The sequence below is a fragment of the Notolepis coatsorum genome, assembly GCF_963971535.1.
Source record: "Notolepis coatsorum genome assembly, chromosome: 2".
Classification (NCBI taxonomy): Eukaryota; Metazoa; Chordata; class Actinopteri; order Aulopiformes; family Paralepididae; genus Notolepis; species Notolepis coatsorum.
This window is the reverse complement of record NC_140166.1, coordinates 149,129,376-149,153,724: the sequence shown is the minus strand read 5'-3', so window position 1 is coordinate 149,153,724 and position 24,349 is coordinate 149,129,376. Positions and strand designations below refer to the sequence as shown.

The following is a 24,349-nucleotide window of genomic DNA, read 5'->3' as shown; positions in this document are numbered from 1 at the left end:
GTGACGGGTTGAAGTTGTGTACTTCTCAGGGGAGATTTAAAAAAGCCTTAAAGGATAAAATAATTCAGGAGTACAGTAGAGTAAAACATCAAACATTTGTTTTTTTCTTAAAAAAAAATGATATCTTGCAGCATATTTTAAGTTTTTCTTTCTTATATTAAAATATATTTCGTTTTTAAGAATTTGTAAAGGATAGGCAAAAATAAGCATGTGCTTCAGCCTATTCCTTTTTTTCGGTTGTTGATTTTGGATTTTGGATTTTGTGTGAGCTTGCCTTGAATATGTACATTTGTGATATTTCTTTTCTTTTTTTTTGTAAGTCCACACGGGTGCGTTTGATTTGTCTGTAAACAATAGGGCAATCGAAGCTTCGGGGCCGAGCTTCGATTTTAAATCGAAGCTTCGAATAAAAAAAAATATATATATATATATATTATTTTTTTTATATTTTTTTTTTATGTTGTGGGACTTGTACAGCACTTTGGTAAACTTTGTTGGTTTTAAATGTGCTCTATAAATAAAGTGGATTGGATTAATGAATTAAGTAGCCCCTTTTGTGACTGTGACGCAGCCAACACGGCTGTGTGATTTAATTCAAGGTGGATCGCTGTTGTCGTTTGAACAACTTCAGATTTCATGGGAACTACCAATCCCCCAAATCAAGAATGTTTAAGATGAATGAAGTAAGATTTTGATTATTTGAAATATGGCCTGTGTAGACTAAACTATGCACAGAATTATGTCAGTCTACAAGGTCCGGATTCTACATGGTCCGGCAATGTAGACCTTGTAGACTCCACTACAGACCAATTATCAGTGAATGTTCATGCATTTTTAAGAAGGGCTACTTCCACAAAAAAACAAAGAACTCACCAAAACATCTCAGTAGCACCTTATCTAAATGTTCTATTTCATATATGGAGATTCATATTTATTTATGTATTGCATGAATTTCTACATTTTATTTCCTATTTTGTTTATTCATCCCAGTATCTTTCTTTCTTATGTGTGGAATTCTACAAGGCATTTTTCATTCACATTTACATTGTCATTTAGCTGACGCTTTTATCCAAAGCGACTTACAAGTTCTGTACGACAGGTCATCAGGAAGGATACAACTCTATCAGCTGAGTAACAATATTCATCAAAGTGTTGCGTGTTACAGTGTAGGTTAGTTTATTAGGACAAGTGCATGACAGTAAGGTTAGTTAGGGTTAGATTTTTTTTTATTTAATTTTTTTAATTTGATTTCAGATAATGGTTGAAGAAGTGCGTCTTTAGTCGACGGCGAAAGATTGGATGGGATTCGGCTGTCCTAACTGGGGTGGGTAGTTCATTCCACCATTGTGGGGCAAGGACTGAGAATAGGCGTGTAGGTGGTGTATATGTGTTTGAGGATGATATCCTTCAAACAGGCAATAGTGATGATATAATTTGGGCAGTGCTGAGCTGGGTTACTTTCCTCCAGTGTATTTGTCCCCCGGCCCCACCCAATGGCCCCACACACACACACAGAAGTAAAATTAAAAAAATAAATAAAAAATTGATTTTTTCTTTTTTTTAACTTCGATTTTTTGTTTAATGTTCGAAGCTTGTGCCATCGAACGAAGCTTCGAAGCTTCGAAGTATTTAAGACAGCCCTAGTAAACAAGACCGAAAAATAAACTTCATTCATTCATTATGGTAGGTTATGTTATGTGTAATATATAGAATGCCGAATTATGGTAGTTAATCAGCACTGGAATCTTTACTTTACATATTATAGCCTATATTATGGCAGATTCACAGGGCTTTAGGCTTCCACAGCAAACACCACACATTTAGTTGGCTATTATAGGGCAGATATGGCTCTCACTCTCTCATAAGAAACAATGTAACTAGCCTAATATTTGCAATTGAATCACAGTTGTGATGTAAATTCCAGGGTATTATTTGATTAATTGAAAGTAGAGAGAGAGCTCTACACGATCTGGGCCATGTTTAACAGCCGATATAGACGAACACTCGTGCGTTGCTTGTGTCAGCAACAAAAGGAGGATGTGGTTATGTGTGTGAATGAGGACCATGTCAGCAAATTGGTGGCTCTCTTGGGCAGTACTGTGAATGAGTCTGGAACAAAATGCCACCTTGTTGCTGGCTTCTCTGTGTGAAAAGGGCTTTTTTGTATAGCCGACTTTGATTGGCCAAGATTAGCTAAATTTGCTAACTACTATATATTTTTTTTATCATTCCATTTGGGCTGTGGGGGTGCTTAATGTCTGAAGGAGCTGACTGCAGGCTTCTTGTCTTCTGCGAAAGCAATTGGTCCACTGATGGATACATCTTGATATATGTCTAGTGTGTTCATTAGACGGGTGAAATCCTCTTTCAGTTCCTCTGTGGCCTCGTTTTCTTAGGCAGTTCGCCTCGCTGGTATGAAAGAATGATCCAAATTATACTTTTTTTTTTAATAATAATAATATTATAATTATTCGTTTTTTTCTCTTTGCATTCAACTAAGAGGTTGGCAGTCGACTACGGCTCCTTTCGATCGATTAGGCGACTAGTCGAGGTCAACACACACACACACGCACACACACACACACACACGTACCTGGCCATGGTGGCCACCACCATGCGCGCAGCCAGCTCCTTGTAGTACTCCGTGCGGATGATGTGGCAGCCGTAGTGCCTCAGGGTGACATTGGGGGCCTTGGAGTACAGGGAGCCCGTGTCCGTGGAGGTCACCGAGATGATGCCCAGGTTCCTCACGTTCCGGAAGGCCGCGTCCAGGTAGCACACCGCCGTGCCGAACGGGTCCAGGTGACTGTGACAGGGTTCCACCAGACATGGAGGGAATATTGGTGAGACACACATTCTGTCTCTGGTTCTGTTTTTAAGTTCTCTCATTATATTTCTCAATTTTACATTTGAAGGTGTGATACATCTAGCTACTACTGTTATTGAAACTATGTATGTTCTAACATTTAAGCTGTACATTTATTTTTCAAATTTGTAGCCTATAGGCTAATAAACTTTGACCTGGTTCATCCCCTATGTATATATACCCCACCCCTTTCACATGTTAGTGACACTTGACAAAGGCCACAGGCTGAAACGTTGTTTATTTGAATAAAACTTGGTAACACTACAGACGGTGTGCCGACTTATTTTTGCAACTTTACAGATCTATTTTTGAGTCAAGCACCCGTGACTACACTTTGGATGTGCTTGAGTCTTTTCAACTACCAGCGTTTCCCATTAATCACCTAGACTGTGGCGGCCCGCTAATTAGTCCCACCAGTTTTATAATGAACCGAAAATATTTTTTTAGTATTTAAAAAATTATAATAAAGATTTTTAATATAGAGTTTGCGAATAGGGATGCATCAGTAGTATTGGCAGTGGTAGTAGTCGTAATAGTAATCCAGTATATATCTTTATTTTCTAAAAGAAATAAGCATCAACACAGGTAACCACTTTTGCTTAATTTCTTTGATGGCTCAAATGTATGCTCTAGTCTAGTCTAATCGATTTTGTGTTTATTTAAACTCCCTCAGGTAGGCTGGCCTCACCTGCTCTATTTAAACTCTCTCAGGTAGGCTGGCCCTCACCTGCTCTATTTAAACTCTCTCAGGTAGGCTGGCCCTCACCTGCTCTATTTAAACTCTCTCAGGTAGGCTGGCCCTCACCTGCTCTATTTAAACTCTGTTCACAAACCACTGGAAAGCGTCAGCTCACACTCACATGTAGTCGAAGGGCCGCAGGTGCATGACGACGTTGGCGTCCATCTTGGCGACCTCCACGGTGGCGATGGGCACTCCCTCCGCCACACAGTCGGCGCTCGCCACCTCGGGCCCCCGGGAGCCACGCGACCCGCCCCCCTCCACGCGGATGTGGTTGAGCTGGCAGTTCTCTTTGATCATCTTCACGCACGTCTCGTTGATGTCCGTTATGGTCACCTTGACCGCGTTCCGGAGGTGCTTGGCCCACTGGAGACCCATGATACCTGTCGGGCCAAAGAGATAGAGTGAGGAGATAGACACCAGTTTCCTCCCTGTGCGTTCTGTAGAAAGATATCCGGCTGAAAGCTAGCCTAGCTTAACACAACTGAATAGAAGCGCATACGGGCCAGTGGGGCCACACAAAAAACACTCAAACTCTGCAACAGGCTAGCTGGTCCATATCAGCTTCCATTAATTTGTGCTAAGCTAGGTTAGCTTGCAATTTCTTAACAATAAAATGGTATCCATCTTTTTGTCTGACTCTTACCGTCGGTAGTGCGATAGTAAAGGGTTAACCTTCTGTAGTGTGGCAGTGAAATGGGCTAACCTGCTGTTGTGTGGCAGTGGAAGGTTATTGTCGCAGTGAAAGGGTTAACCGTTTGGTAGTGTGGCAGTGAAATGGTTCAAGCAACTAGACGGAGGCCATGTTGTCCTCCAGAGTTGCTGAAAGGCTGACGTGTTTATTATAGGTCACTGATGTAACCTTTATTTACCCAGGGTAGGTTCGATACTCTGATACTATATGTTTGTTTCTGACTCAAAGTGTGTGTGTGAGAGAGCGAGAGAGAGAGAGAAGAGGAAGGGGCAAGAGAGAAAGAGAGCTGGGAGAGTGTGTGAGAGGGAGAGAGAGAGAGAGAGAGAGAGAGAGAGAGAGAGAGAGAGAGAGGGGGGGGTGAGTCCTCGGCCCTTGTGTGGGTGAATGTAACAAGTTCCTAACTTTTTCTTTCCCCTATTATTTCATGCACACTTTATTCATTGTTTTAAATAATAATTTTCTTTTAAAGGGGACATGCGTTGCTATTCCTAGCACTATTTGGGCAACTTTACACAATTCCTGTGAGTCATCTGTAAGGTTTTTTTCAAAAAAAATTAATTGTTTTATATTTCTAATCAAGTACTCAAAACCATAATTTTTCAGCCTCAAGATTTCAGGCTGTTATGGCCTGGCTCCGCCCATAAGCACTTTGAGTGACAGTCAGTCCACACAGTCTGGACTGACTGTTCTTTCACTCTCTCCCTCTCCCGTTCGGGGGGGTGTGACGTCACTCAGGCCTTCAAATCAGGATGGCCTAATTTACTGGAGCAGGAAATTGTCTGAGCTGAATCAGAGCAATCCGCCAATATGGAATTTAGACACTAAAACACATTGATACTAACTCCTATTACTATAATACAATGCTAGAGACTGAAAAATGACATTTATAATGCATGTCACCTTTAAGTTATTTTGTGCATCACTGTTTGTTTTGAATTTGATGCAATTTTGCAATGCATGAGGGTCATCCTTTTGTGTTAAATGGCTGCTTAAACAAAAAAATGGGGATGAATAGTTCAAGTGTGTATAGTTCAACACACTACTGTGTTAGTAATCATTACTATGTAATGGTACAGTTAGTAAATTGGTATGCCCATCTGTTATTTTTTTGTTGGGCTTTTATAAAAGAAATGCATGATTTCAGCATTTTGTTTTACAATGCAGTTTGCACATCTTAGTTACTTGAATATTCTGGACAGTATTTCTCATTGTGGCAATAAATAAAAAAAAAAAAATTTATAAAGCAAGCATTTGTCTACTCTCATGTTGATAAGAGTATTAAAACTTGAAAAAGATCCTATGGACAATCATGCGATTAATCAGATTAAATATTTTAATAGATTGACAGCCTTAATAAATATATATAGGCACCAAGAAAATAGCCAAAAGAAAGATAAAGTGAGGTAGATGTGTTTCACTACCAACACAATATTAAGATCAATGACTTTCTACATAAATAACTTTGTCACCTGTGGCCCCAAAGGCGTCTAGGCACTCCAGAGGATTCCTCTCCTCGGCCAGAACCGCCAGAGAACAGAACACCAGCTGCCTGGAACACGTAGGGAGATACATGCATGTTACAGATCATTCTCTACCTGGTAACTGTTACTCCTAGTTCTATTTCAATCACTTTTAATCACAATTGTGTGTCCATAACCATGACAACTCGCTAATTTCTTATCAGATTGGGTGAGAATGAGGTTGATGCAAGGTCTACTTTTTCATTTTTTTAATGACACTCTTCAGTCTACCAAGTTTACTCCTAAATATCTACTGTATATTTAGTAGGTGCCCCCTCCCCTCCCTGAAGGACTTGCACAACTCCCACTGCCTCAACAGATCAAAAAACATTACGAAGGACAGCTCACACCCTGGCTTCCACATGTTCGACCTGTTGCCATCGGGCAGGTGTTACAGGTGCATCAGAGCCAGAACAAACAGGCTCAGAGACAGTTTCTTCCCCAAAGCAATCACCACCTTGAACTCTAATATGCACCAATAATTCGCCCAGTGCAACACCCACCCACTACCGTCTGACACCGATTGTTATTTTGTATATTGGTTATTTTGTATATTGTACAGTATTGTAACATTGTTTTATTGTATAGTATTTTATGTTTATCTTTTATCAATTTTTTATATTTTATATTTGCTTCCACTACTGCACCTTACGTTTGAGTCCCAAATCTTGTTGTATGCAAATATGGTGACAATAAAGTACAATCTAATCTAATCTGTATGATTTGGGTTGCTGTAGCATCTCTGAGTGCCATTCTAGTTGTTGCTTGCAATTAATGATGCATTAAACTCTGTACACCCGTCTTTTTTTTTAAATGTTAAATGTTGTCTGGCTGGCATGATGTTTAAAACATAATCTGGCATGATGTTGACTAGTACAACCATAATTTCATTGATCGCTTTAACACTGAGGAAACGTAGCACCCGCGTACTGCATCCTCTCACCTGGCAACATCATGCCAGGCAACGTTTAAATAGGTTAAAAAACCGACGGTAGTGTGATAGTAAAGGGTTAATCTTCTGTTGTGTGGCAGTGAACGGGTTAACCTTCTGTGTATTGCCGCAGTGAAAGGGTTAACCGTTTGGTAGTGCGGCAGTGAAAGGGTTAAGGTCGTAAGGTCGATAACTCACCTGTTGGTCTTCATCTTACGGTTGAAGTAGGTGTCCGACTTCTGGGGCGTGGTGTGGTTAGGGAGCAGCTGGACGTTGGTTCCAAGCTCCTTCATTATCTCATAGGCCTGGCCAGAGGGAGCTGAACCCAGCACAGAGAGACAGACAGGCACACAGACAGATGCAGGCAGACAGACAGACAGGAACACACACACACACACACACACACAGACAGACAAGCACACACGGACAGACAGACAGGCTGTTACATGCCAGGCTGTTTGCCACCGTCTCCTGTGTTGCAGCAATCAGCTGCTAATTGGGAAGCTGCCTGTCTGGGCTCAAAAGGCCCTCCCCCGCCCCACACATGCTGCCACTCTGCTGCTGGAAGACACTGTAAAAGCAGTGTCTCCCTCCCACCACATTGACCTTTTGTTTGTGCTAGATATTGTAATAAATATAACCTTTTGGTTTAAACTTGACCGTTGGTGTCTGTGTCCCCCTTATGTTGCTTCCCTCTGAGCCAGGGTCGTAACATATTGGGGGCTCGTCCGGGATTGAATTTGGAAAACATATACCCCTAGACTTGTTTGGTTAGGCAATTGCCTTTGGTAAAAAAAAAAAAAATTGTCTTGAATGGTGTGTCTTGGTGCTATAGTTTGGTTAGTGATCAGGTGTTGTGTAACGTGGGGGCTGGAGCCGGTCTTCAAACAGGTGAGTATGCCCTTACTTTATAATTTGATTTGACTACTTGTATGCTGTTCAAATATTTAGTGGACACCACATGTAGGTAGTCTCATTATTTTCTGGCTGTTTTTAGCTTCCTGTGTACCACTTAACCCTGGGGCAGTCATTGAAGGGATTAGTACCATCTACTTGTCTTGTACCATACCATATACTTGACGGGTTTGTGGTTGGTATGATCTTTGGCTGGTAGCAGGTGTGGTTGAAGAGGGTTAGGTCTACAGTGCTTTAGCTTTCAGTATAGGTAGGTTAGGGTGCCAGAAAATATAGTTAGTGTGTTAGGGCCTGATGTAAGTTTGATTTTTTAGTTTAGACATGTGGTGGGCCTAGCAGTCCTTCATTGACTGCAGTGTAGATGTTAGAAGCTATGTGTGGTCATATCAGATTATAAGGGGCACCCGTTTGAATTTGTTGTTTCTTGGGTGTAGCACAGGGGTTTTTGCCTCACTTGGTTTGAGTTACTGAGGGCGTTGATTCTCTTGTATAGTTTGCCGTTTGCTGTGCTTCAGGGTTGCTTCAGGGGTGCTTCAGGGGTGCTTCAGGGGTGCTTCAGCGGTTCTTCATGGTTAGTCAGCGGTTCTTCAGTGGTTCTTTGGTGGTTCTTCAGTGGTTCTTTGTGGTTCTTCAGTGGTTCTTAGTAGGTCTTTAGTGATTATTCAAATAATTGTGTGTATACTAGGGTGGTTTTGGGCTCTGCCATCTCTTGGTACCAAACTGTAAATGAGTAGTTTGTGGTGACTGGTACAGTAAGGATGGCTACCGTAGAGGACTTTATTGGTGACCCTTCTGATGAGCTGTTGGAGAGGTTTACCAAAGAGCAACTTCTGAAGCTTGCTGTGCACTATGATATTGAGCTTACTGCCAGTGAGAAACGTGTAAAAACAACTGCCTTTGATACTTTGAGGGCTGTACTAATTGAGGAGCGTGTGCTTGTGGCGAAGGTGGAGGAGCCTCTTTTGTCTGAGGTGTCTCCGCAACTCTCTGGTGTTGCGGAAGGTGTTGCCATTGATTGGAGGCTTAGAGAGTTAGCATTTAAGGAAAAACAGCTACAACAAGAGCGTGAGCTTAAGGAGAGACAAATGTTGCTGGAGCAACAAGAGCGTGAGCTTAAGGAGAGACAAATGTTGCTGGAGCATGAACGTGCGCTGAAGGAGCTTGCATTTAAGCATGCTGCCTTGCAGGCGGGTTATGTGCATTCGGAGTCGCGTTCCGCTTTTGATGTCAGCAGAAATATTAGAATGGTGCCTCCTTTTTTGGAGAAGGATGTGGATAGGTACTTTCCCCATTTTGAACGGGTGGCAACCACGTTGAAGTGGCCTAGTACGGCCTGGGCACTGCTGCTGCAGTGTGTCCTGGTTGGTAAGGCACAAGAGGCGTATACTTCCCTGTCCCTTGAACAAAGTGCTGACTATGAGCTTGTTAAAGCTTCCATATTGAGGGCTTATGAGTTAGTCCCAGAGGCCTATAGTCAGCGTTTTAGAGGCCGGAGGGACAAACGTAAGTTGAATTTGGAAAGGAGAACCTGTTTGATAGGTGGTGCACCTCTCAGAAGGCAGTCAAAAGAGCAGCTTAGACAGTTGATTCTCCTAGAGGAATTTAAGAACTGTGTTCCCGATACCGTTTCCACTCATCTAAACGAGCGTAAGGTATTGAAGATAAGCGACGCTGCTGTCTTGGCTGATGAGTTTGTGTTGACACACAAATCCGTCTTTGTAGAGGAATACCGTGTTGAGTCCTTTTCAGGGGGGGGGGGGGGCGTTTCCCAAAACCTGTGTCTACTGGTCAGTTTACTTCATCTCCTAGGCATGGTGGTTCTGCTAGTGCATTCCCAGAGGGGGTTATATGTTTCTACTGTAAGGAGCCTGGTCATATCGTTGTTGGGTGCCCTGTGCTTGAACAGAAAAATGTCAAAACTGTGGCTCTGGTAGAAACCGTAAGCAGAACACCTATGCCGAGGTTAGAGGGTGATGGGGAGAGTATCAAAGGTGCGGACAAAGAGCTAGAGGGCTCCTCAACATTTATGATTGATGGATTTGTTTCCCTGACTGATGCACTAGAGTGAAAGCAGGCTATAACAATATGGAGAGATACAGGAGCTTTTCAGTCCCTCATTCTTGATGGGATTTTGTCATTTTCAGAAAAGTCTTCATTGCATTCCGGTGCCATTTTTCAAGGCTTTGGAAGAGGCTTTGTGGATGCACCTTTGCATGAGGTCACATTTGTATTAGGGATGTCCCGATCCGATCACGTGATCGGAATCGGCGTCGATCACGTGCTTTTCAGAGTATCGGCGATCGGGAAAAAATAATAATAAAAATCGGCAGTCAAAAAAAGAAAAATTTTATTCAACAAACATGACCATGTCCACGTCTTAAACTCATACGGAGGCCTTAGTTTTGGTTTTAAATTACATATAATATATCATCATTAATGTATTTATTGTCACACAGAGCAGAATAATTATCCACAACAAACACATTCCCCTTTAATTTTCACCGTTGCAACAAACATTCCCTTTAATTTAGACGCTACACGCGAGTCGCGACCACATCACAACAACAACACGTCGCTCCCGAAACACGGTTAATATCCACTGACTTGAGCAGCTAGACTTAATGTCAGAGGTTTGGAACTAAGCATTTTAAAATAGAAAGTCAAACAAGTTGCAATGTTTGCAAGGAGGAGATTCCGCGTGGAGGAAAAACTCATGAAGCAGCAGGCTGGAGGCGAAGTTTTCAGACTATCTTTTCAACTGGAGAATAACGTTACGTCGTCGTTTCAGACCAGAATGGACCATTACGTAAGTCGAACACTGAATGTATACTAATGTGCAAACATATATTGAAACTTTTAATATTTCTCATGAAGCAGAAGCACATTTCTCAGGGTGAATGTAATAACAAAAGCCTCCGCTCTCGCGCCCTATTATAGGCAACAGATGGGCTTGTCTCACTCTGCCAGTTTCTGACAAAAATGCGTCAAAATTGATTACTAATGTGAAAGATCGGATCGGAAACGATCGGATCGATAGATATTTAAAATCATATGATCGGGATCGGATCGGAAGCAAAAAAAGGCGATCGGGACATCCCTAATTTGTATACCATCTGATCTCAGGTAAGGAATCTATGTTATCAGTATTAGGATAATCAGACCCGCGGTCAGGAAATAGGAGAATCGATTTTCAACTGGCGGCACGAGCGTGCATGCGTACACATATCAGGGTTTCCGTTAGAAAAAATTGTTGCCGGCCTCAGTGAGAGAAATTCCGGTCAGAGTTTATTGAGCTTAAAAACAATTGATAGGCAGGCTATATAAAGAATGACATCCTCAAGGCATGTAGATTTATAATATTTTAACTTAAAACTAGGCTACTTTTGCGTATACAGTCATTATATTCCAAATAAAATAAGTCCCGAGACGCCATGCTGCTGCTGACTTTAAATCAAATAGGTGTCTGTGGGCAGTCGGCCCGACATTAATAAACAGCAGTCTGTTATAATCAAATTTTTATGAGCTAACGAATTCCGTTATATTGGACATTTGTATTAATTATATCAAGCGAAGAACTGAGAAATTTGGCAGAGAGAGACGGCAACACTATCGTGGGTTTGCGTGATGAATCTCCACCTCCCAATGACTTATTTGCGAGAGTATGCCGCTGTAGATTCAGCTGTTTTCAGGCCCTATCTGGGGACCGCTCAGCAGCGCCCCCCACCCAACAGCTGAATTGCCAATGGCTGAATTGGAGTATTGCACTGTGCCGGCACAGCTGGTGGGTTCTGTGGCTCTGCAGCTGCATGCACTCGCAAACCCAGCACTAAGCTCTCGCTGACAACGTCGTTGTCATTATTAGACCTGCTTGGTGAAGCAACGATGAAACAAATGTAATGATTGTTTCGTTCATCGCATAGGCTATTTAATTTTAGCCTATTTTAATACAATTCAAATAATCAAATTGTGCTTAGAGGGAATTATTTTCACCGGACATTATGACCTGAGAGATTAAATATGTCGGACATCAACAGATTTTGCCGGTCAAATACCGGTAATTACCGGCTAACGGAAACCCTGACACATACTATCGATCGTCTAGCGTTTATTTGAAAACGATTCATAAATAGGCCGAAAAATGACAACGTTCTAGAATATTCCAGTAAAAGGCGATTATCATAGAATGTGTTGTTTTTTCCGTGAAAACGAGTGATTTTCAAAATGCTATCAAACGAAAATGAAGCAATAAAAAAACAATACGACCCATGTTGACTGGAATATGAGTCTTTGATAAGCGACGGGCAGATTAGACACATAGCCATAATTTAAAACGTAGATTAGGTGATATTAACGTTAACATTGGAGTGGATGTGGGCATTCAAGGGGGTAAAAAGGAAAACACAGCTGGCTCTCAAAGTGTTAGATTGTTTTGTGTTTCAGATGCTATGTTTTGTGGTGGTTGCCTCCTGGGCAACCATTTTAAGGGTGGGGATGTTACGTGCCAGGCTGTTTGCCACCGTCTCCTGTGTTGCAGCAATCAGCTGCTAATTGGAAAGCTGGGCTCAAAAGGCCCTCCCCCGCCCCACACATGCTGCCACTCTGCTGGTGGAAGACACTGTAGGAGCAGTGTCTCCCTCCCTTCCACCACATTGACCTTTTGTTTGTGCTAGATATTGTAATAAATATAACCTTTTGGTTTAAACTTGACCGTTGGTGTCTGTGTCCCCCTTATGTTGCTTCCCTCTGAGCCAGGGTTGTAACACAGGCACACACGGATACAGACACACAGACAGACAAGCACACACAGACAGACAGACAAGCACACACACACATTTAGAATATTTATTTATGTCCACAAATGTTTAAAGGACACAAATATTATCAGTGCTCTTGTACATTGTGGGTTATTCTAATTAGGGATGCTCGATATTGGCTTTTTTACCGATATACCGATATTGTCAAACTCTTAATTTCCGATACCAATATAGTTATATGCAAGGTTTTCCCCCAAAAAAACTGAATAATTTCAGGTAATTAACACTTTGGCTGCCATGGGTTAAATTCTTTATCAACCGTAGGTTGCCGGCTCTATTTGTCTATAGAGAAAGTCCCCTTCTTTGCAGGGCTATAACTTTTTAAATTCTATTGCTACATTGCCATTATTAGGGCCCATTCAAAGTCCTATATGTATTGTTCATTGTGTAGCAACGTTAAACTTTTTCATTCACATATTCATAGTAAAGTATGGTCTAATGTATAAGTATGTTTTCATCTCTTTCTGCAGCTTTCTCCAGAACGTGATCTATAGCCCCAAATACATTATATTGATGATGCAATACAGTTTTATGGCAATCAGCGCGATATAAAAAATTCCAACTAGACGTACTTCTAGAAGTTACTACACGTCATCTGATGTTGACCGGATGGGCTAGGGGGCGTTTATAATTCCGTGGGCAGCGTTATACCAATCATCTAATGTGGGTAAAATGTTGATAATAGCAGTTAGTATCGAAGACGGTAATTTTACACGCTAAAACTCACCCCAGTCTCCGCGCGCCGTTGGGCGATCATCGTAGAGTAGAAATTTTACCATTATGGGATGTCGATTTACCCGGTCCATCTCCAGCTTGTATAATGGTATATACGTCCAAATCATGTTGTTTATCGAGTTATTGGCAATCGATCGCTATGTAGTGTGTCGAGATCGAGTCCCGGGACCTATAGCGAGTGCCCGGAAGTAATACGGCCGACCAGCACAACCTCTACGGCACTTCCTGTTAAGCGATTGCGCCGATCGGCCACCAGATGGCGCTCCTGAACCACCAGAGAGCTCAGTGGGTCCTCCTGGTGGATCTCAGGCCAGCGGAGGGGAAATATGAATCCGATCCCAGATTTTTGAAATATTGATATTAACACTTTGACTGCCTAAAAACGATTTACAACGTCTTTGCTGGCGATGCTAAAGTTGCCGGGGGACGCTGTACGTCGTCTTTGTATCAATATTTCAAAAATCTGCGATCTGATCCATAATGTCCCTCCGCTGGCCTGAGAACCACCAGCAGGACCCACTGAGCTCTCTGGCGGTTCAGGAGCGCCATCTGGTGGCCGATCGCGCAACCGCTTAACAGGAAGCACAGTGGAGGTTGTGCTAGATGTCCGTATTGCTTCCGGCCACTCGGGATAGGTTCCGGCATTCTAGCTCGTCACTCTACATAGCGATCGATTGCCAATAACTCGATAAACAACATGATTTGGACGTATATACCATTATACAAGCTGGAGATGGACCGGGTAATAATATATCCCATAATGATAAAATTTCTACTCGACGATGATCGCCCAACGGCGCGCGGAGACTGGGGTGAGTTTCAGCGTGTAACGTTACCATCTTCGATACTAACTGCTTTTATCAACATTTGACCCACATTAGATGATTGGTATAACGCTGCCCACGGAATTATAAACGCCCCCTCGCCCATCCGGTCAACATCAGATGACGTGTAGTAACTTCTAGAAGTACGTCTAGTTGGAATTTTTTATATCGCGCTGATTGCCATCAAACTGTATTTCATCATCAATATAATGCATTTGGGGCTATATATCACGTTCTGGAGAAAGTTGCAGAAAGAGATGAAAACATACTTATACATTAGACCATACTTTACTATGAATATGTGAATGAAAAAGTTTAACGTTGCTACACAATGAACAATACATATAAGACTTTGAATGGGCCCTAATAATGGCAATGTAGCAATAGAATTTAAAAAGTTATAGCCCTGCAAAGAAGGGGACTTTCTCCATAGACAAATAGCGCTGGCAATCTATGGTATATCATTAATTTAACCCAAGGCAACCAAAGTGTTAAAGACGCTGTAAATCGTCTTCGGCAACTTGAGCATGGCCGGGAATGACGTGTTTAAGCGTTTTCCGGCACCCAAAGTGTTAACATTACATATCTCTTGTTGTGGAATTAACATACTTAACACAACATTATGCATACTTTTGTCAATAAATAAAATCAGAATTTGTTCTTACTTGCTTGTCTGGGTAAATAAAGGTTATAGAAAGATTAAAAAAAAGAAAAAAAATTGAAAACAGATACCGATATTTTCCGATATCACATTTTAATGCCAATATCGGCCAATAATATCGGTAGGCCGATAATATCGGACATCCCTAATTCTGATACATTCGTGCCCAAATTGGCAATGGCAACCAAAGTGAACCAAAAATGAACATTTTACATCTACATCTTTATTGTACATTTCACTGTATATTTTTGGCTGTATATACATATTTTAGAATGTATATCTTTGACTATTTTTATTCTTATTTTCAATTTTTGACAACCTAAATGTTTATTGTGAGCCATCTGTAGTGCTGAATTTCCCTCTGGATCAATAAAGTACTTCTATTCTATTCTAAGTGTCTTGCTCAAGGGTACTTTGACACATGCCCGGGAGGAGCTGGAATCAAACTGGGAACCTTCAGATTACCAGACGAGACCGCTCTACCTCCTGAGCTACTGTCACAGAAGAAGACACTATGATGACACACGGCCCGCGTCTCTCGCCAAACCACGTCTCCGCGGATGCGGAGCTAATGATGCTAATGATGGAGCATCGCCGTCGGTTGTGTGATAGTAAAGGGTTAACCTTCTGTCGTGTAGCAGTGAAAGGGTTAACTGATACCGGTACCTGTGAATCGATACCGGTACCCAACGGTACCTTTTTCTGTACTTTCGTCTCTAAATATTTTATCTATGTACCACACTTGCGACCGTTTTTCGGCTTGCCATTGCCCCGACTGCTTTGTTGTTGAATCAAGTCAAATCCTAGGTAAGCGTGTATTGTGCGTGTGAACGGACAACATCATCAGACTTAAAAAAAAGAAGAAAACTGTACTCGTAGTAGTAGTACCGACGTGATTCGGTCGATACCCTTAAAAGTACCGGATTCGGTACCCATCCCTACTCGTATTATCTCCCGACATCTGCCCAGCCATAACTTCTTTGTTGTTGCTTCCAGTGACTGAGAACCATTTTTGTTTACCTTCATCATCATCTGATATTATGTTATGTCTGACAACGGTGTATTTAACATATGTCTGAACAGAACTCTTGGTCAGTCTATGGCCAGACGCTAATGTGTTAACATGTTGTCTCGGACTATAAACTGTCCTTTCATTGTGGCCACGGTGAAATAAACGTATTATTATTAATAATGACTCAGAATGATTTGTAAACGGCTCATCGTTTAGTCCTTTAATATTTCCCATTACAATATCAATCACACTCGGCACGGTCACTATTCTCTTACATCACTATTATGCTGGTTTTTATTGTTGTTCTTGTGTATTGTATTGTTTTATTGTGTATTTTATTGCTATGCTATGCTATCAAAATCAATCAGAAGTGGAGAGAAGTGAAAACGGATTAAACGAGACCCACAGTGACTTCTACCTTCTCAATGGCTCGGAAAAGAAACACCTAGACGTTGGAACTGCGGCTATACACACGCGTTACTAACAGCTAGCCCGGTACGTAAAAAACTTACCCCCGACTGGCAGATTGGACCGTAGGACCATGATCATCCTGGTTCTGCTACTTTCGGGAGACATTCAATTAAACCCAGGCCCGGTTTTGACCAGAACTCAGGCTAGAAGACTTGGTCTGGCAGCACAAGAAGCGATGGAGGTGCCCGTCGTGAACAACAACATCAACAACACAACTAGGGATGCATGATATTGATTTTTTGACACCGATAACTTTATGCTCCTCAAGCCGATATTTATTGTATTATAATATTTTTTTTAACTGTATATATATATATATATATATATATATATATATATATTTTTATCAAAATTTTTTTTAGTATTTATAAGCTCCGACGTCATCGGTACTGCTATCGGTACTCGAGAAATTATGGAGTTTTTTTTTTTAGGAATTTAAACGTCGCAAACTAATCTTGTTGGCCGTTGTCTATGTCTCTGCCTGCGCGGGGAGCGGGCTGCCTGCTCTCTCCTCTCTTCTCCTCCCACACACACACACACACACACACACTCACACACACACACCGAGTACAGACAGCTCTGGGCCCTATTCCCCGTACCTGGTTCAACTAAGTCGATCAAGAGTCCCATTATCCAGATTCAGTTAACCCGATGTTTGAAGCCGGGATTTTCCTGTTCCTCGAACGCTGATTCAGTCTTGTTAACTCGAACCAGACTTGAGACTCTGGATAATTGCGCACGGCCGCTTCAGTTGAAAAGACAGCAGGTGTAGATCGCAGAAATCCTGATCTTCTAACGGCATTGATTGATTGATTTAAAACTTTATTAACAGATTGCAGGCGGCTCAATAGCCTCGCCGACAAGTTAAATGCATAATCTATAGGCTAATTTTAAATCCCTCATTACCCCAATCAATCAGATTATATTTCTTTAAACGTTCCTGCTGGCAGTAGGTTTATGCATTGAATAATCAAATGAGATCTTGCTAGCGAAAATAATTAGTTCAACTGTTTCAGAATAAGGATACGGCTCTCTTATCTATTGATTGATGTATGGTGGATATTTTACTTATCTGCACTGTGGTGTGACGGTTTGTGCTTTTGCCTTCCACGCAGACGGCCCGTGTTCGAATCCCCCTCCTTCTAGTCTTTTTCTTCTTTTTGCAATGTAAATACTTGGTGCACGTTTAGAGCTATATAAAGAATGACATCCTCAATGCATGTAGATTTATAATATTTTAACTTAAAACTAGGCTACTTTTGCGTATAATCATTAATATTATATTCCAAAAAAATTATATTCGAAACGCGGGGTTTCAACTCGGGTCGCCCGGTTGACAGGATTAAGCACTAGCCGTTGGACCACTGTGCCAGACGGGATATATCCATTGTGTATCCATTAATGGACAAGAGACCCGTGTTTCGAATATTTTTCTTTTGAATTAAGTTTTATCTCTTTATTCTCAAATGCATTAATGTGACGTCAACGGCTCATTCAATTTCTCAAATCCGTCAAACAGCGCATCTCAGACATTTTAATCCCAGTTACAATATCACAATAACGTGTGAGTGATGATACAATTCAACAATCCTCAGAGTCCTCGTAATTCATAATCCACAAAAACCACAATCCACGCATAGACACTTCAATTTTATGCTTGAATGAAACACAATCCGGGCGCTCCGTTAAGCAAATCTACAGCGGAGAATATATGAAACTAATCAGAGCCAAACGGCCGATAGGTTTCATTCATTAAAAATATCCCAGCGGGATTCACATTTGCAATGCGCCTGCAGCGTGTATCGCACTCCGAGCGCCGTATATGACGTGCATTATTTTATTTAGGACAAAGTAAATCTATAGGCTGAATATGATTTATTATCAGCATTTAGTTCCATTATTATACATTTCAAAAGCCCCCTCTAGGAAAACGAAGCACAGAAACATAATTCAGAATGGTATAATGCAGATCTACACTGTGAGAATCATTTCAGGAAGCGAGCTGGCTTTTCTTTGCGGGGGCGTGGCCATGGTTCATCCAGCTAACTGAACTTAACCCTGCTCTCGACCAGGCTCAAACTTTTTGATCTGTTGTCATGGTGATTTAGACAATCGAGCGTCGGGGAACAGAAAGGTCCGGCTTAAGTCAGGCTATGCTGGAAATTATCCGGCTAACTCAGTTAGCCAGGTACGGGGAACGGGGCCCTGCACTCATAATGGCGGACAGAACGAAATGTTCAAAAGTCTGGGTCTGGGGGGGCAGGTGGCGCACGGAGATTACGTTCGTCACCAACACCGGGAGACACTAGGATTCGCCTGTTCGAATCCAGCTCCCGGCGTTGCTATCAGCTTGGCTGTCCTCTCACACTGATACAATGGACCTATCTCAAACCCTGCCCTCTTTTCTTGATCCTCCAATCACAGCTGTCGCTTATCTCGGACTTCCTCGTACAAACAAAGTTTGTCCGAGGTAAGCGACAGCTGTGATTGGAGGATCAAGAAAAGGGGCAGGGTTTGAGATAGGTCTATTGGCTGTATCAGGGGGTGGGAAAGCTGAAGGGTGGGTCCTGGGCGTTGTGGACAGCGACCCCTACAGTTCGGTCGGGGCGCCTGCTCAGCGAGGGTTGGAACTGAGGAGAGATAGTGTGGCCTCCCACACGCTACACTCTCCCCGGTGAGAACCTGCGCGGCCAGGTTGGCCTGCCCCAGGCTGCACATGCGTCGGAGGAAAGCATGCGACAGTCTCCGGTCTCCCGGACCAACAGTAGGGGAAAGTACGCGACAACCAGGAAAGATGGGAGAAAAATCGGGAAAAAGGAGGGGAAGAAAGATAATAATAAAAAAAGAAAAAAAGTCTGGGTCTATTTTACTAAAGTCGATGCTGACAACGCTTGTTGCCACAAGTGCAACAAGACATTTGCCAGTAATGTATAAGCGCTGGTACTTGTCAATGTGGCTGGCGGGGAGATAACGTTAGCTCCGAGTAGAGTAATGGCTGACAATCCGGAGGTAAATAAACGAACGAGAGCTTCTGATTGGTGGTAAGAAGAAGAGGTGGGTGCAAGCCGTGGGACGTAATTGGCAGATCGACTGTCTGTCTCCGAATGTAACGTGACTACATCACAGCCAAGAAAGGGAGCGGTGGATTTGTGAAAAACTCCCTGTTCCTAAACCACACGCTATCAGTTTTACCACAGTACTGGCAAAACGGGAGGAGGCTATAATAAAAACAAGCGCCCTTCATCCAAATCCACCCACACCGGATTTCTTTTAACCAAAAAATGTATTATATGTTATCGGAGCTATCAATAACGTTAGAGTTTATCGGGATGACGTCATAATTGCCGATATCGGCCCAATAATTATCGTGCATCCCTAAACACAACCCTACATCCACAGCGCGGACGGCGACTTTCCCCCAATGACACCGCAGCAGACGAGCACACGTGAGGCAGAGACGAGAGGAGGTGAACCGAGGGTCGCAAACCATGACGACCAACTCGACGCGGGACTCAAACATCTCGACGCCCGATAGCCGGCTGGCTAGCATAGCCAGCAGAGCTAACAGCCAAATCAACCAGGAACTCTGGAACGAGTCCTTGTTGTACCAGCATGGCGCGGGATCCGACCCCCCCCCCCCCCCTCCCCACCCACGACAACAAAGCCCCCCCACCCCACACAGAGGAACAGATCACAAATGAACAATACTTTGAACCGGACAACATCAATGAAATAACCAACTCTAATGGACTGAACATTTTCCACCTCAACATAAACAGCCTAAAAAACAAATTGGATGAAATCAAACAATTATTCATAAATGGTAAGGCAAACATACTGTGCTTCTCAGAAACTAAGCTTGACGATTCTGTAAAAGATCCAGAGAGAGATTGAGAACTACTCAATAATCAGGAATGATAGGAACAAACATGGAGGTGGCGTCTGTATGTACATACACAAAGACACCAAATTCATCAACAGAAATTACCTGAATCATGAATCAATTGAAACTGTATGGGTGGAAATCCTATTCGAATGGGCGAAATCCCTACTGGTTGGCTCAATCTACAGACCGCCAGATCATAGTGGCTTTTATGATACACTTGACGGGTCTTTAGCTGGAGTTGAGGATGTAGACAAAATTCTTATTAGAGACTGGAACACTGATATGCAACGAAAAGATGCACCCGTCTTCAAGTCATTCAGTAGGTTGTGGGATCTGCATGGCCTCAGCCAGCTAATCACCCAACCCACACGTGTATGTGAATCAACTCAGACTACCATTGAACTCATTCTGACCTCCGACAAGTCCAAGATCTCCAATAAAGGGGTTATAGCATGCGGGTTAAGTGATCATTATATGATATTCTGTACCCGCAAAAAGCTAAAACAAAAGGCTGGCTGCCACAAAACAGTCACATCTAGAGACCTCAAAACCTACTCTAGCGAGGCCTTTAACCTTGAACTGGAGAGTCTGGACTGGTCAGATGAACTCAATGGTACACTGGTTGAAGAAACATGGCTTGGTTTCAAAACCAAATTTTCAACAATACTAAACGACATGGCCCCCCTAAGAACCACCAGGGTAAAAAATCGCGCTGAGCCGCGGATGCACTCCGAAATACTGGCCGCTATGAAAACCAGAGACAAAAAATGCTCCGAGTTTCGTAAAAGTCATTCAAAGCTTACCAAAACCACAAGCAGTGAACTCCAAGCCCACGTGACAGAACTCAAACTGGAAAGAAACAGACTAAGAAACAACGTCATGATCAAAACTGCTAAAAAGAATTTCATCAATGACAAAACTGAGGAAAACAAAAACAAACCACGTGAACTTTGGAAATTACTCAATAATCAACTAGGCTGCAGTAAAAAAAACTTAAAACCAGATTCTCAAACATAAACATAAAAACGGACAACACGCTCATCACAGACGAGCTGGATGTAGCCAATTACTTAAACATTTTCTTCACAAACATAGCCACAACACTGGTAAACAAACTACCCTCCCACTCAGGGCATTATGGGGTAGAACACATAGTAGCTTACTACAAAAACCTAGGGGTCCGCAAGGACGACTTCAAGCTGGAAATGGTAACAACAGATGAGGTACTCAAAAAACTGAGCGCCCTCCAACCTAACAAGGCCACTGGCCATGACAACATCCCCTCCAAATTCATCAGAGACTCAGCAGCCGCCATCACCCCAGTCATCACACACATAATAAACCTCCATAAAACAGAGACACGTCCCCAAGGACTTCAAAATTGCGAGGGTGACCCCTCTGCACAAAAAGGGCAGCAAATTAGACCCAGGCAACTACTGCCCTGTTTCTATTATTACCTCCATCTCGAAAGTCATGGAAAAAATAGTCTACGAACAGGTCGAAAAGTACCTAGCGAAAAAAAAATCGAATCTACGAATTCCAATCTGGCTTCAGAACATCTCTCTACTGACACATGCCTTAATGACCACATCAAACAAGAGGTGGACACGGGCAAATACTGCGGCATGGTCATGCTGGACCTACAAAAGGCCTTAGACACTGTCAATCACTCCATTCTGATTGACAAGCTAAAAGCAATTGGTTTTAGCTTGTCAATCAGTGAGCTGGATGCAATCCTACCTTGAGGGGAGGGAACAGATGGTAGAGGTAAACGGTACCCTATCCCCCCCCCTCACAGTAAGCTGTGGTGTTCCACAAGGAAGCTACTACTCCTAATTTATGCAAATTACATGTGGTCAGCTTGTGACTGCAACTTGTTCCTGTTTGCGGACGACTCAGCCCTGCTGGTCTCTGACAAGAACAAGTTACAGGTTGAAAAAACCCTCAGCTCTGAACTAGGCAAAATCTGCATATGGCTCGCTGATAAACTATCATTACACATGGGCAAAACAGAGTCCATTCTCTTCGGTTCAAATAAACTCAGCAAGACCGACGGCTTCTCAGTTACAGTGGGTGACAATATTGTCACAAGGAAAGATGAAATTACCTACCTGGGTTCCATCCTAGAGGCTAATCTTTCCTGTGACAAAATGGCATCCAATGTAATAAAAAAAGTCAACCAATGAACTCGATTCTTGTACCGGATCTCCCCTCTGGTAAACAAGAATACCCTGAAGACTCTGGCAGGAGCACTCATTCAAGGGTACTACGACTATGCTTGCACCTCATGGTACCAAAGCACCTCAAAGGCGCTAAACACAAAATTACAAACATCTCAAAACAAACTGGTCAGACTACTGCTTGACCTTACTCCTAGAACCCACCTCACCCCTGCCCACTTTGACAACCTAGGATGGCTTAGAGTAGACGACAGAGTACAGCAACTTGCAATGGGCCTGGTCTACAAGATACACTACACGACCAAGGTACCCATGTACATGTCAAAATACTTCCCAAAGGTCAGTGAATACCACGATCACAACACCAGAGGGAGCTCCACAAATCATGTTAAACCCAGATTCGGCTCAAACAAGGGACTAAACACGTTTCGCAATTATGCCACTACCTAAAGCTGTAAAGGAATGTGAATCACTACCCACTTTCAAAACCACTCAAAGAACACCTACGGGAGACTGCAATTCAAAACTGGCCCCTGTAAATGTCCTAACCCAACCCCCTCCAATGTACAGTAAATTACCTAGTATGGTTGTCAATATTCCAATGTACAGTTTTGCTTGTTTGTACAGTGTCCCCCCCCCCCCAACCCCCTCCAATGTACAGTAAATTACCTAGTATGGTTGTCAATATTCCAATGTACAGTTTTGCTTGTACAGTTGTACAGTCTTTTCTGGACTCTTTGTATCACAAACAAACAGTACTGCATTTGCAAATCTGGTATGTCATAAATGTATAGATGTAGCAGTACTGTCTATCTGTATGTCATGTATGTCATATATGTCCTGATGAATTGAAAATGGGGGACCCTGATGTAAACAAGACGAAAGTCTTTCTCTGGTCTGCATCCCCTTAACAATTGTGTGTATTGAGCTGTACTGTACCCATTCTGCAATCTGTTAATAAAGTTTTCAATCAATCAATGCTGTAGGTCGAGGGGGCAAGACCCAATACTTTTTTTTGTATGTGAATATGAAGAAGATGCAACAATAAAGCTGAATTTTAATCTGAAGAGGAACCGTTTGAGAAAATAACTGCAGCGCTAACGCGGAACAGGATGCAAGATGGGGGGGGGGGGTGGACCTTATACGAAGGCTACCACTCTAGGGTCGTCTAGTAGGGTAGGGATATCCGATATTATCGGCCTACCGATATTGGCATTAAAATGTAATATCGGAAATTATGGGTACCGGTTAAAAAGAAATATTATTATTTTAATTTTTTTACATTTATTTAACTTTTATTTACCCAGGCAAGCAAGTAAGAACAAATTCTTATTTTATTTATTGTCAAAAGTATGCATAATGTGTTAATTCCACGACAAGAGATATGTCATGTTAATTACCTGGAATTAATCCGTTTTTTAGGGGGGGAAACCCCGCATATATCGGTATCGGTTGATATTTTAAGAGTTGGAAAATATCGGTATATCGGTAAAAAAGCCAATATCGAACATCCCTAGTTTCGGGGCCGTGTTGATCTCGGTGCTTACTTGGCTCCTCGAAGGGTGACGGGTCGGAGCTCGCCGTGTAGCTGGCCTCAGTCTCTCCCTTGTTGACGTGGCGCTTCAGGTGGCTGATCATGTCAGTCTTGCGGGAGATGGTGACGGAGCAGACCACGCAGTGGTAGTGGGCCACGTGTCGGCCCGACGCCTGCGGAGGAGAGCAACGATCAATGAATGAATGAATGATTTTATTTCTGCCTCTTTTTTTTTTTTACAAATTTCTTTTTTTATAAATAAAATTACCGAAAAGGTGTAGGCTGAAGCTGAGGCTTATAATTGCCTACCCTTTTTACATTACACTATTTACATTACACTATTTACAGAAAACAATCAAATACAAAAGAGAAACATAATTCACTATATCATTTAGCAAAGGTTACAAACGTTTCATAGTTTTATGTACAAAACGTACACATTTATTTAAGTTTTATTTCTTTTTTAAATACTTTGTTTTTTTATATATGTTTTTCTTTTTTCCTTTGTCACTATTTGAACACAGCTATGTTATAGATGTAATATGATCAAGTCAATGGAAAGAAGAA

General features: G+C 42.3%; 1 protein-coding gene across 2 annotated transcripts in view; it reads right to left on the bottom strand.

Moving 5' to 3' along the window:
- Nucleotides 1–24,349, bottom strand: part of trmt1l (tRNA methyltransferase 1-like) — a gene marked incomplete at its 5' end in the record, with an annotated part of 58,450 nt that overhangs the window by 17,194 nt on the left and 16,907 nt on the right. For both annotated transcript variants that reach the window (XM_084307436.1, XM_084307437.1), the window contains 5 exons: nucleotides 2,594–2,806; nucleotides 3,727–3,988; nucleotides 5,769–5,848; nucleotides 6,949–7,069; nucleotides 23,796–23,955. In XM_084307436.1, the coding sequence (XP_084163562.1) occupies nucleotides 2,594–2,806; nucleotides 3,727–3,988; nucleotides 5,769–5,848; nucleotides 6,949–7,069; nucleotides 23,796–23,955 (836 nt within the window). The remainder of the gene's footprint in view (nucleotides 1–2,593; nucleotides 2,807–3,726; nucleotides 3,989–5,768; nucleotides 5,849–6,948; nucleotides 7,070–23,795; nucleotides 23,956–24,349) is intronic.